At 40.3% G+C, this 12,437-nt stretch overlaps 1 protein-coding gene across 1 annotated transcript; it reads right to left on the bottom strand.

Moving 5' to 3' along the window:
• Positions 1 to 203: 203 nt before the first annotated feature.
• pdlim1 (PDZ and LIM domain 1 (elfin)) lies at positions 204 to 6,866 on the bottom strand. The gene is made up of 7 exons (XM_076974488.1): positions 6,597 to 6,866; positions 5,656 to 5,807; positions 5,162 to 5,246; positions 2,473 to 2,657; positions 2,044 to 2,189; positions 1,710 to 1,827; positions 204 to 1,104 (listed from the first exon to the last, which is right to left on the bottom strand). Exons 1-7 carry the CDS (start codon positions 6,687 to 6,689, stop codon positions 918 to 920), a joined length of 966 nt encoding a protein of 321 aa, XP_076830603.1. The 5' UTR covers positions 6,690 to 6,866; the 3' UTR covers positions 204 to 917.
• Positions 6,867 to 12,437: the final 5,571 nt, after the last annotated feature.

The following is a 12,437-nucleotide window of genomic DNA, read 5'->3' as shown; positions in this document are numbered from 1 at the left end:
GTATGACTGAAGAATAAAATAAATAAAACCATCGTCACTGTTCACTGCCGAAAAAAAAAAAAAAAAAAAAAAAAAAAAATCTAGATACATGAAACAAAACCATTAACTAAAAATGTAAAACACATTGCTATGAAGGTTGCCAATTTCAACAATTACATTTCAAACATTTTAGGTATGTGTAAAATCCCAGAAAACAAACAAAACATGTTTATGTACACTTTATTTATTGAGACAAATTATGCATGTTGCACAAGTTACCTTAAAAGGATGTGTTATTCAGTCTATTTAATAGAAAAGATGCAGCAAAGCTATTGTATAGAAAAAGATATGACTTTACATAAACAGTACAGTCTCTAAGATACTCCACAGGACAGTTGAATAAAATGTCTTGTTGCACCTACATGGGCCTCCCAGAGCAAGTGGAATCTTGGAGATTGCATATTTCCAGTAAGATGAAAATGGCTAGTCCCTGAATTTCTTTGGGAGGCCAAAAGGCATATTTGTAAATACACTTTAGATACAGCAATTGTGCCCAAAAGGTCGATGTTTACTACAACGACTTATTCAAACATTCCACGCTCAATCCCTGCAGCATTTAAAGCTCATGTGCAAAAATCTGAGGCATTGTGGTACTGGTCTTGGTCCATTTTTTGTAACATCTCAGCTAGTGTTGAACATATACTGTGTCTTCACTACCCCACATATGGAATGTGTATAATACTGGAATGTTTTTGTACCACTTTATATGGATATGCTGCAAAGAAATATGGGGAGTAACCCAAATACTGTGATTGATGTTCAGGTATTTTCTCAAAAACTCTCTAGACAACTATTCAAATTAAGTAGTAGAGATGTTTATGTAGGATTCCCTCAGAAAATGACAAATGTGCAGCTCTGAAACAGCTTTCTAAAAGGATCTATTTTGGGTAAACAGTGACGACGTCATAACCTTCAGGCGGCGTCATTCGTTCACGTGCATGTTTCTCACAGAAAATCTGTTCTCCGACGAAAAAATGTCCCTTCTGTTTCAGACTGACCTGGCAGTCTGTGCAGACGTAGCATTCGGGGTGCCGGAACTTGTCCCTGAGTTTGACGATCATTCCTCTGTAATTGAAAAAAACAAACACACAAAAATAGTAACTAAAAGCATGAAAGCAGTTTTTTTACCTTCCTGAATATGTACCGATACACACAAGAGCAGTAAATCAACCCAGAGAAAACACGAGTCCAGGAAGTATTTTTCTGTCCAATATGAGAACAGCATCCTGATGTGTGCAGTACAACATTAGGAGCTTGGGCAATGCAGTTACTTTATCCATGAATAGAATACATTATTTAGACAAAGACTACATGTGTTGCTTCATCTCAGTCCAAACACTGTGAGGGGAAAGCCAAATGAATGTATTTGGGTCAAAATGAGGGATGTGGGAGATCCACTCCTTATCCAGGAGGTTTAATGTGCTCATATAGCTCAGACTGTGGAAATGCAGACAATGCAATTAAATCGAAATCTCCATTACAAGACTGGAGGAAGTGTTCGCATGTGAATCATTAGGCTCATGAAGCCTACAAGGTTTTTGCCGTTACGGTCAATTAAATCATACACCCCTTTATGAATGAAAATGCATAAGATACATAAAAACTGACAGTCTGTCATTTGAGACATGTTTTCTCTGAGTTTCTCTAAGACGGTTCACAGAGGTACTTACACAATGCCTGAGCCACATTTGTCACAAACAGATAATTTGTCAGCACTGCCGACAGAGGAAGCAATTTTTGTAGTGGGAGCTTTTACGCTTCTAAACCCAGAGGGTTTCTCAGAGTCCCCTGTACAGATATCCAGAAAAAAAACATCCTTCATTATTTCCAAAAACCTACCTACATATTTGTTATACGTTATATGATATGCATCAGTGGTATGACAAAGAACAGTTTGCAACAAAATACATGAATGACAAAGTTAATTTGGAGGTGTAATGCTCAGATTAAGAGACAAATCACAATGACGTGTGCAAAGCGCATGCATCCTATGTGGCGTCATACCCGTCTCAAGGATCTCCTGCAGGACTTTGAATGAAGCAGACTGACGTGGAGGTTCATCTGCCTCTTGGTTCTCCTTCAGCATTTTGTAGACCTCAGAGTCGGCAGCCACTGGTGGTCTGGCCTGGCCAGGTCTGGAGACATCTTGGCTAGTGCGCAATAATAGACAAATTTAACAGATTAAGTCCACAGAATAACAAATGTATTTTTGGTACAAACCAACAACCTAAATGTAAGGAGACAACTCAAATATTGCATATTTAAAAGATAAATCAAACAGAATAATAACATAGTAAAGCAAAATTAATTTTTAAAGACGAATAGAAATAAATAAAATCAATATAATACCCATAACTGACTGTCAAGGGAGACCAGTGCCACTTAGTCAATGATCATAGAAACTACACAGAAATCTGTACCATGCTTGCTTACTTATTAGAGGATTCACTAGATGTGGAAGTGGTCTTGACGCCATCGACAGCGCTGTTAAAGCTCTTGATGTTCTCAGCAGAGTACAAGCCAGCAGGATTATTGTAGTGGCTGGTAACCACCTTTGAACCAGGTGAAGCAAATGGCAAGGCACTCCTGTTGTGAGCAGAGCCAATGTGTTTCACTTCCTATGGAGAGTGAAAGAGACGATGCATCTAGTGTTGCTAGTGTTTAAAACAATTACTGTACCCTAGGGCTGCACGATTAATCGTATTTTTATCGTTATCGCGATGTGAAGTTTCACGATAAACACATCGAAAGAGCCACGATAACTCCTTGAATAACAGCAAACTCAAATTGCGTTATCCTCGTCCAGCAATAGAGGGAGCTATTCGCGCTGCAGACTATGATCACGTGACGTAAGTAGGCAAGAGGCAGAGTGAGGCAGAGTTGCCAGGTTCTCGGTTTTCACGCCAAATTGGGCTTGTTTGAAAATCCAGCCGTGGGTAAAAATTCTGGGGGCGCGGGGTGCGGTTTTTGGGCTACTTTTGAGTTGGGCTACTGCGGAAGTTACAAGTCAACACTAAGAATCGATCGCGATATAATACATAATTTGTCTCCAGTTCACACTCGCAACACCCCCCCACCCCCCGCCGACAACTTACACTCGCAGATTTTGTGCGGAAAGCTTTTGTAGGACCTGGCAACCCTGGAGTCGGGTGAACACGCTCATCAGACACGCGATTTGGTTTAAGCCTGGTTTACACTTGATGCGGCGCGAGGGTCCGGGAGGCGAAAATAACGTAATCGCGGTGGCTTCGCCCGTGTGCAATTGCCTCGCGCGCTGTCGATTCACGAGGTCGTGCACCTCTCGAATTTTGTAAGTTCGCGCGCGCCGCGTCTCGGCGCAATGAGAACAGTCATGTTTGCAGGGTTCATACACCTATACAAGGTGGAATTCAAGCACTTGTACGTCACTTTCAAGGTCCATTTCAATAATTCCCAGCACGTTATTGAATTAAATATTTATACATATACTCTAAATGATTCGAAATAATTCGCTTTTTTATCACATTATTTAATGTTATTATTTATTTAAAGTTCGCGCGCGCCGCGTCTCGGCGCAATGAGAACAGTCATATTTGCAGGGTTCATACACCTATACAAGGTGGAATTCAAGCACTTGTATGTCACTTTCAAGGTCCATTTCAATAATTCCCAGCACGTTATTGAATTAAATATTTATACATATACTCTAAATGATTCGAAATAATTCGCTTTTTTATCACATTATTTAATGGATATTTATTTTCAAAACGCCCAATCTTAACGTCTTCACGTTCTCTCATGTTTCGTCCTGGAATTACAAGAGGCTCCTATTTGTTAACGTAATACAAGAGAATTGTTCAGTCAGACAGATATTTGTTGTGAAACGAAGTAGTTACAATTTCAAGCCTTTTCAAATACTTTAGCCTAAATTCCAGCACTTTTCAAACCTGAAACACAAAGCAACATTAAAATTGGTCAGGTAAAAGTTCATTCCCCTGTATTTGAGGGGTGTTTTTTTTATACTACTAGGCCTACATATCGTTTCGGACAACACTGCAAAGAATGTGACACGGCAAGATTAAACGCTTCCGCCGTTCGCGGAGGTTAACGAGGTGTGCGGAGTCGCTCACTCGTGAAAGTATAAACCTAGATTGAATCTATTGTTGAATAAACCTGCAAAATATTTGGAATTATTCTGGATTCATTACACAGTAAAAAACAAAACAAATTAACGTGCTGCTGTTCAGAGAGACACTACATTTCTGTATTTTAATCTTAATTTATCGTGGTTCACATCGATATCGGGATATCCAACAACGTTATCGCACATCGCAATTCTAGTCCATATCGTGCACCCCTACTGTACCCTATGTCTTTAATAAAGACAGTTGTAAATGTATACTCATAGCAAAAAGAAGTTGCATGATTTTTTCTCCTTTGAAGTACTGACATTTCAAAAGTATGTAGATTACAACAAAAATTATTTTAGTGCAGGCAGGAAGTTAAGTAACTTGATATGTTTGTCAGTGTCTCTTCAGAATCTTCCTGAAAGTAGACAGAACAAATTACCATTCTGGAAACATTACACCACAGACAAGCAGCCTAGTGGAACCTACCCTTCCTGCTCCTTATTATAAGATAAAGGATTAAGCCCAACTTAGGAAACGCTTTATCTTGTAAAATGTCTTTTTCCCCACTGAGGAAGTAGGCATTTGAAACGTCGACGTGTCTGTCCTCTGAGGCACTCAAACACACACACACAGCCTGGACTTGCTCAGCCTTTGACCTCAAATTTCCAAGTTAGCCTTCAGGAACTGTACCTTGCGTCATGATTTGGCTCATAAATGCTGGTCTCCATGGATATGGTTTGTTGGGAGATAAATAATGACTTCATTTTAGTAACATGCACTGCCCTGCCTCTGTTTGTTTATGCCTATGTAAAAAAAGCTCTGCATTGTACGACTATCTCTCTCTCTCCCTCCCTCCCTCCCTCTTCAGGACGTTATATAATGGCAGGAACAGGTCAAAGGTCTTTCAAAAACCATTCCTAGGAAGCAATTTCAAGCCAAGATTATACACCACCCAAAACACAAGCACACATGCGCGCACGCGCGCGCGCACACACACACACACACACACACACCTGTGGTTCTGCTGCCAGTTTCATCTTGTATGGATGGGATTTCCCTTCTTCCGAGACAAGAGGTGACCACATTTTTGACTCTGATCTAAGGAAAGTAAGAAAGCACATTAGACATGCAGGCCTACCTCTGGAGCAGAAATTGTCCAGTTTCTAAAGAGACCCTTGTGTTTCCCTGCCTTATGAGACAGTTTTTCATAGAAACCTGTGAATTTAACCAATAACTGCACAGGATTACAGAACACTACCAACAGAAATCTTTAGGGCTTGCACAAATCCTTGTCCACGGATACTAGACAGTTGTAGAAAATGACAAACTAATCATAGAAGTGACAAAACCTTCAGAGGGGAATTTGTCTGAAAGCAGTGGCAGTTGTGTGAATGAACCGGGATGTAGGCCTTCGCTCCCAGTACTAGATTTGTCTGTTCAGTATTCAGTCAAGAACAGCCTGCACTATATATAGCTGGAGTCCCACAATGCATGGTATGGTGTGTACCTGTCAATGGAGAGGACCATTTCTTCCACACAGCCTTTGATTTTATTTTGTGCTTCCATATGGGTCATGCTGTCGGTTGGCTCCCCATCAATGGCGAGGATCATGTCCCCGATACAGAGGTCTGCCTGGGCTGCTTTACTTCCTGGGGAGACCTGGAGAAGCAATAGCACTTTTGACTTTAAAGCTGGGCTTACACGAGATTTCATTCTATAAACATTTGCCATGTCAATAAAATACTCATACATCAATGTAAAATTAGACGAGCTTTACTCAAAAAAAACTTTTACTTATTAAAGGAGGATCTCTTCAAAAAATAAGAGAAGCTCTAAAGCCAAACAGCCTCTCCTTTCCGCCCAAAAACAACTTGGTCATCTTAACGGTTACGACACGAATGAAGTTAAACTGCCCGTACAACGGCTTCAGACTGCATGTATTTTAAACATGTATATTTCACGGATACACTTAACGGACTCAACAAAAGCATAGTTTACAAAGAGGGGAAAGACACCTCTTTAACTACTTGACAGTCTCCCTCAGTTTCTCATGTTAGCAATAAGCTACAATACAGTAACCGAGCCAATATTTCTTCAGTCTCCTTCGCACAAGCCTCCATATGTTTGAGAAGATGGAGATTCGAGCTTGTTACATGTTTTGCGGAGAAGTTACATGACGCCCTTCATACTAATAATGAAAATAAAAGCGTCTTGTCCACCTTCGCCCTCGGTGAACCACGACAGTCCAGCACAGGCGTCTCTGGATGAGGGATGAACGCGTTTAAGGAACTTCAACCACCTGGTTCAGTGGACCCAGAAACATGGCGCACCTACGACGTTTTTTTACCCATGGACTTTTTTTATCGTTCATTTTTTGGTTGTTGTTCTAGAGCCACAGGTCCACGACCCTAAAATGACAAATTAAAAAGGTTTGCGCACTTCACTTACCCGTGAAATAGTCAGCGGCTGCTCGAAGTCTTTGCCGCCGACCAGCCTAAAGCCCCACGGCGCGGGACCCTGCACCACAACACGCAGCGGCATCGTCTTTATTCACGGACCTCACACACCCTGAAACTCTCACTTTAGGAGCGAGCACGGCGCAAATACAACCTTCCTCGTAATGTCCATGGGACAGGGAGGCGACTTTGTAAAAGTGGGCAGCGAGGCGGGGCTTTTACGTTACAACACGAGCGAATGGATTCGGGGCTCTGCTGATAAGGACTCGTTTCCTCTGTTTGTTAGGGGTGGGCCGCTATGTCATCATATTGAAGTTTACCATTTAAGGTAGATGGAGCCCAATCCCAGGAAACGGAATGTGCCACTCCCGAACCTCGGATTCCTGGCAGCACCAGGGCGCATTCAAACATGTTGGACTGCGAAACACATTCTCGACGCACCGATCACTGGTTTAGACTGAACCAAAAAAAGGGGGAAATCTGTAGCCGTGATGTAATCTGCCTGACTTTGCCAGTAGCAAGGATACGCAGCACAAAATCTGACAACTGTATTTAAAGATGTGAGGGTTTATAAATGCTCATTGCGTCATTTATAAATCTAAATGTGTAAAATCATATTTCTCTTTCTTAAATTTTCCTCCAATAAAATAATCCTAAATACAATACCAAAACAGAAAAGGGGATGGTATGAAGAATGCAAACAAACAGACGAATAAATAAGCAACAATTTCTAAATTTACTTTGATTTGCATTTTTTAGTAATTCCTCTACAACTAATATAACCACATGGGCTCAAGATTGCTTTGGTAAACCTTTGTCAAGCACTACAATGCATAGTTACATCCACCGATGCCAGTTAAAACATGCCTATTACAACTGGAAGCCTTATGTTAACCAGCTGTGCCCTCAATTTCTTTGGGCTCAGAGGCATCCTGGATGGATTGTTGTGCAGTGAAAATATGTTGTTGTCTGACAAATCAATATTTCAACCATTTTTGGAACAAATGGTTTTGGAACAAATTGTGTTTTCCAAACCAAAGAGGCCTGCTACCAGCAACACGTCCAAAAGCCAGGATGTGTCGGGGTATGGTTTGGAAAAGATAACTTACACTTCAGTGACGGCATGATTAATGAGGAAAATGGCATAAAGATTTTGGAACAACATAAGCTGGTTTCAGTAAAACAGAAATGTTTGTACAGAAGTGTTCATATTTCATCAAGAGAATGTAAAACTATTCTGCGTGCATTACATAGACACGGTTGTAGGTACAGAGGATGCAGATGCCGTGCTGGCATACCTGTAGTCCTGAATTGTCCCCAACAGAGAGTGTGAGAAACTGGCCTTTCTATAGGCAAAACAGAGAATGCGTTGCATTTTGGAATGCAAAATGCAATGATAAAGAGCCTGTGGCACATTTGCATACCTTAAGATTTATTTGCAGGAAGTATGGGAAAAAACTTCATCATGGTATTTTTATTATCTATATTTTTTAGCTGTTGTGGAAATGGATGGGAATATTTCAAAGGGTTAAATGCTTCACTGTCTTGTAAAAAAAGTTTTGTTTTGTGTGTGTGTGTGTGTGTGTGTGTGTGTGTGTGTGTGTGTGTGTGTGTGTGTGAAGTGTGTTGCAGGAATCAATTAATTACAGGAATCAATTCCAGGAATCGAGTAATTGTTCATTTTGGAAAAACCCCCAATAAAATTCATGAGGTAAAACATTAAATTATGTGTTGTGTTGTTTTTAATATAATATGGGTCAAAGAGAATTTACAAATCAGTTTAACGTGAGTCCCAACGTTTTCTGATTCGGGGTCGTATACTTTATCAGATTGTATATTGTATAAATATATAACAGACTGGTGAAGTGTGATTAATTATCTAACCAAAACACATTCGACATTAAAACCGCTAGTCTAATCCCGGTGCAGTAGACCTTTTTTGAGGTGTTGTATTTTTTTCAGCCAGCAGAGGGCATACTCATTCTGCCAAGATCAAAGTCAGACTCAGCGCTTGCGTTTCCACTGCCTTTTTTCATGATTGCGGTAAAAGGAGAAAAATAAATTAAAAAACTATAATACTTCACTAAAATAATTGTTTGATAAACAATTAACAATCTGTGCAAAACATGTAATTGTAGAGAATGGATGATCATCTGATATGTTAATAAAAACCTTGGTGTGGCATTTATGACACTGTAAAAAGTGAAAGCAATGTTTTGAACAACAGACACTATCGTCGTTCTGCCCATGACATGATGGATGTTATATTTTGGTTGAGATCTCTTTTTGGCTTAGCTTAGCTAGGCAGGTGTGCGTGTAATCGCGTTTCCCCTCGAAAAATGTATACCGATTAAAAGCAGAAGTGAACCATGTGATTTGGGTAGTGAGGAGGAGCGGGTAAAATAAAGCCTGTGCTGTTTGTGTTTTGGTCAGCCACAACGTACTGATATTCCCAGACTGAAACACATCTTTGATGATAATGTGTGGGGTCTGGAATGGTGGACAGGCAACTAAAACGCGTTATTTTATGTCAGAATGTGTGTGTGACAGTGAGGTTGACGGTTGTGGTTTTAGATAAGCTCAGAGCTTACAGTGACATTTGGAATTGTGTATACACGCTCTCATTCTCACTACAGCATTCGTCATCCACAGCTCTGAAGCACAAGGGCTTGACCACTGTGAGCAGGTGTAGAGGGCAAACTTTCTTAAGTCACACGTTTGCATGCAAAATGGCATTTAACAAGAAGCAGTGTGAAAGGTCAGTGGGTCTTTTGCTGAATCCATACAAAAAATAAAGTCACAAAATAAATTACAAAGTAGTTGCTAAATAATAGGTGATGAATTTGATAATGAAATTGATGGAAAGGCAAAAGAGCAAAATGAAAACTAAATGAAATTTGTAATGAGATCAGACAATGAATAGTTTCTGTAAGGGAATGTGTGATTTACTGACCCTCAGAACACTATGACATTCAGTTCACTCCCTTATCTGTGTGTCTGCTCCTCAGTAAGACTCTCTCTCTCTCCCCCTGTACTTTTCCACTACCCCTAGATCCAGTCTACTGTGCCTCCTCTCCTGATAAGGAGAACACCAATCATATACATGATTTATTATTCTTACCCAATTGTGTTAGACACATCTTCTTCATTCTGTAATACACTATATGTATATCATTAAACTTGGGAACTCTTTCCTGACACCCGTGTGTTGTGAATCTGTTCTCTTGGCCAGCAACGGAATAATGAGGGCTGTACAAATGTATAATCCTGATTATGAACCCTGATGGTTTTGATCTAAGTCTGAAAGATTACTCCAAAAAGAAATAACCATAACAATTTGGGGGCTCGTCCCCGGGATCTTTATAGATCTCCTAACAATTTGGGGGTTCACCTCTGTGATCTTTCTAGGTAAGCTTTTCGTTTGTTTATCAAGGATCGTTTAGCACCTTTGACCTTCTGAAACTGCTGGTTTCTACTCCTCTACCACTGTGAGTAATTAAGTGTTATCTTAGTGGCGTGTGGGTGATTCATTTAATGAAGTTTTCAGCGTAATGGAGAGTGAATACACCCTTCTGGTCGAGAGAGTGATGTGTTTTTGTGCGCACTTTGGTTGGGAGTACTAATCCCTGATTTGTTTGCCCGGAACGTCAAAGGTTGCATTTAAATCTGATATTTGAGCCTCCGCATTCTGCACTTCTTTCTATTGTTTTGACTATTGTTGTTAAAACTGTCTTTTAGTTATGATAATGATTTGGCTGATTTTAGCTATTCACTTGAATGCAAAGGTTAACTTTTGAAAATGTAAAACCGTACAGCTGTAGCTGTGAAGGGGACTCCGAGGCCGTCAAAGCCTCTTCTTCCTGTTGTATGGGCAGATAAGGTAGTCATGCCGAATAATGCTGACTCCTCTAGTCCTCCAGCGCAGACTGGAATGAAGCAGGAAGTTCAGAAGGGTACTGAATAGAGAGGAGCTGTAGGAGGAACCTGACTCCCCATCTCCCTGTACCTGCATTTACCCTCTACTGTCACACCCCATAATGACACGTTCCCCTTCACAGTTTTGACCAGCAAGTTAATCCTAATCTCCATTCATGCTTCACATTGTAACTTTACTGTTATTGACATTTGTTCTGCCTTTTTCTCAGTGCCAGTCCATCCAGATAGTCGTCAGATTTTGTTTTCATCTTTAGAGGATGATAATTCACTTGGAACCACGTTCCTCAAGGGTTCAGTGACTCCCCTGTAGTGTTCTCCACCATCGAGAGGGATGCCATGGCTGTATGGACACCTCCTTCTGACTGTGCTGTTATGAGCTAAGCAGACACATTTTGCTCTCAGCCACTGATGCCTTTACCTGCAAACAAGGTTCTGTGTCTCTGTTAAACTACCTCACTCAGTGTGCTTTCTAGGTATCTGCCTCCAAGCTGCAGTGGGTTCCTGGCCCAAGAGCACAGTGGTAAATATAGGTCTGTTACATATCTTTCAAAATCTCTTGATTGTGTTTTACACAATCCTGCCTGCCTGCCTGCTTGAGGCCCTGAGAAATTGGTTGTATCTCATCCACTCATGCCACACACACTGCATCAGGCTGATAATAGCCACACCTGATTGGTCATACTGGTCACCTGAGTCATGCACTCCAAATGACTCTATTCTGATCCTCAGATGTTAGGATAGCACTTCCCAAGTCTTGTCTACCATTTCTTGTGCAATAGGTTCATGGCATTACACATATCGCCCAAAGGGGGGTCGTTAATAGGATTGGTGATTCATTTTGTTTAATTTAAGAAACTGTTAAACAACAAACAAAAAAAACAAAAAAACTATGTTCATACATGAGCATATTTTGGGCAAGTATTTACACCCCATGGGTGAAGAGCTCTCCTGGTGTCTCATTTATCAGGTTAAGGTCACTTATGGTGTTTCTTTTTCAGGTGACCTGGATGTTCTAGCTCCATCCTTCCAACTGTGCTGCAATAGGTAGATCTACTGGAGCCCACTATAGTCCATTCATTTATACTTGGACATGTCTATTATACTTGTCTCTCCTCTTGCTGAGGTAAACCTACTCCTGTCATCATGCTGCTACTGAGTCTCAACCTGTTTCAGCTGTTCTAGTGTCTCCAAACATCCAGTGATGTTTTCCTCCTTCACACCAACTCCAGTGTTCCTGTGCCAATGTGTTTCAGACATTCATTCACCCAGCAAACCATGACTAGGATTTCTAGAAAACTAGAATGCACATTCTTTTCTTTCTTTTTTGACTGGGACTGGGACTTGTACTTGGACATATGTAAAGCTGCTTTGTGACACCTGTTGTAAAAAGTGCTATACAAGTAAATTAGACTCTTTTTTTTTGCTTTTACTATAGATGTTATGAGATCAATACCTGTATATAAATATTAAAACTGGGAAAATTTGGAGACATCACATTTGTCCTACTGACTTATAAACTGTCAAAGGCAGTAAAAGACAAGGAAAGGACTTCTCAAATATATAGAGACAGTACCGCAGACAGTACCGCAAGTTATATTATTTAGATTATGTACTGTGCCAGAACGTGTATATGTTAAAACAATGAATATGGTGTTAAAGTGGAAACTCTAAATCTGAATGTATGTAAATCCATATTGGATCTTCTGTAGGAACACTGCATGTGACCATAAGTAATTGAACAATTATCTGCATACTTGTTTCTTTATGAACATTGTTATTTGTGAATGGAGCTAACAAAGAGTGTAGTGTTGATCCTATATGTAATATTTGTGTTTGGTGTATCCTCCTGTTATACAAAGACCAAAGCAATGTTAATGCCCAGACAACAAGTCATAAC

The sequence above is a fragment of the Brachyhypopomus gauderio genome, chromosome 15 (assembly GCF_052324685.1).
Source record: "Brachyhypopomus gauderio isolate BG-103 chromosome 15, BGAUD_0.2, whole genome shotgun sequence".
In the NCBI taxonomy this organism is placed as follows: domain Eukaryota; kingdom Metazoa; phylum Chordata; class Actinopteri; order Gymnotiformes; family Hypopomidae; genus Brachyhypopomus; species Brachyhypopomus gauderio.
The sequence above is the reverse complement of the archived record's forward strand: the minus strand, read 5'-3'. Positions and strand labels throughout refer to the sequence as shown.

Excerpts from the sequence above, each read along its gene's own strand:
- pdlim1 (XM_076974488.1), bottom strand. The coding sequence starts at position 6,689 with ATGCCGCTGCGTGTTGTGGTGCAGGGTCCCGCGCCGTGGGGCTTTAGG. Across the intron at positions 5,247-5,655 it reads ATGGTCCTCTCCATTGACAG|ATCAGAGTCAAAAATGTGGT; the intron begins GTACACACCATA and ends TACTTTCCTTAG. Across the intron at positions 1,105-1,709 it reads AAATGTGGCTCAGGCATTGT|AGGAATGATCGTCAAACTCA; the intron begins GTAAGTACCTCT and ends TTTCAATTACAG.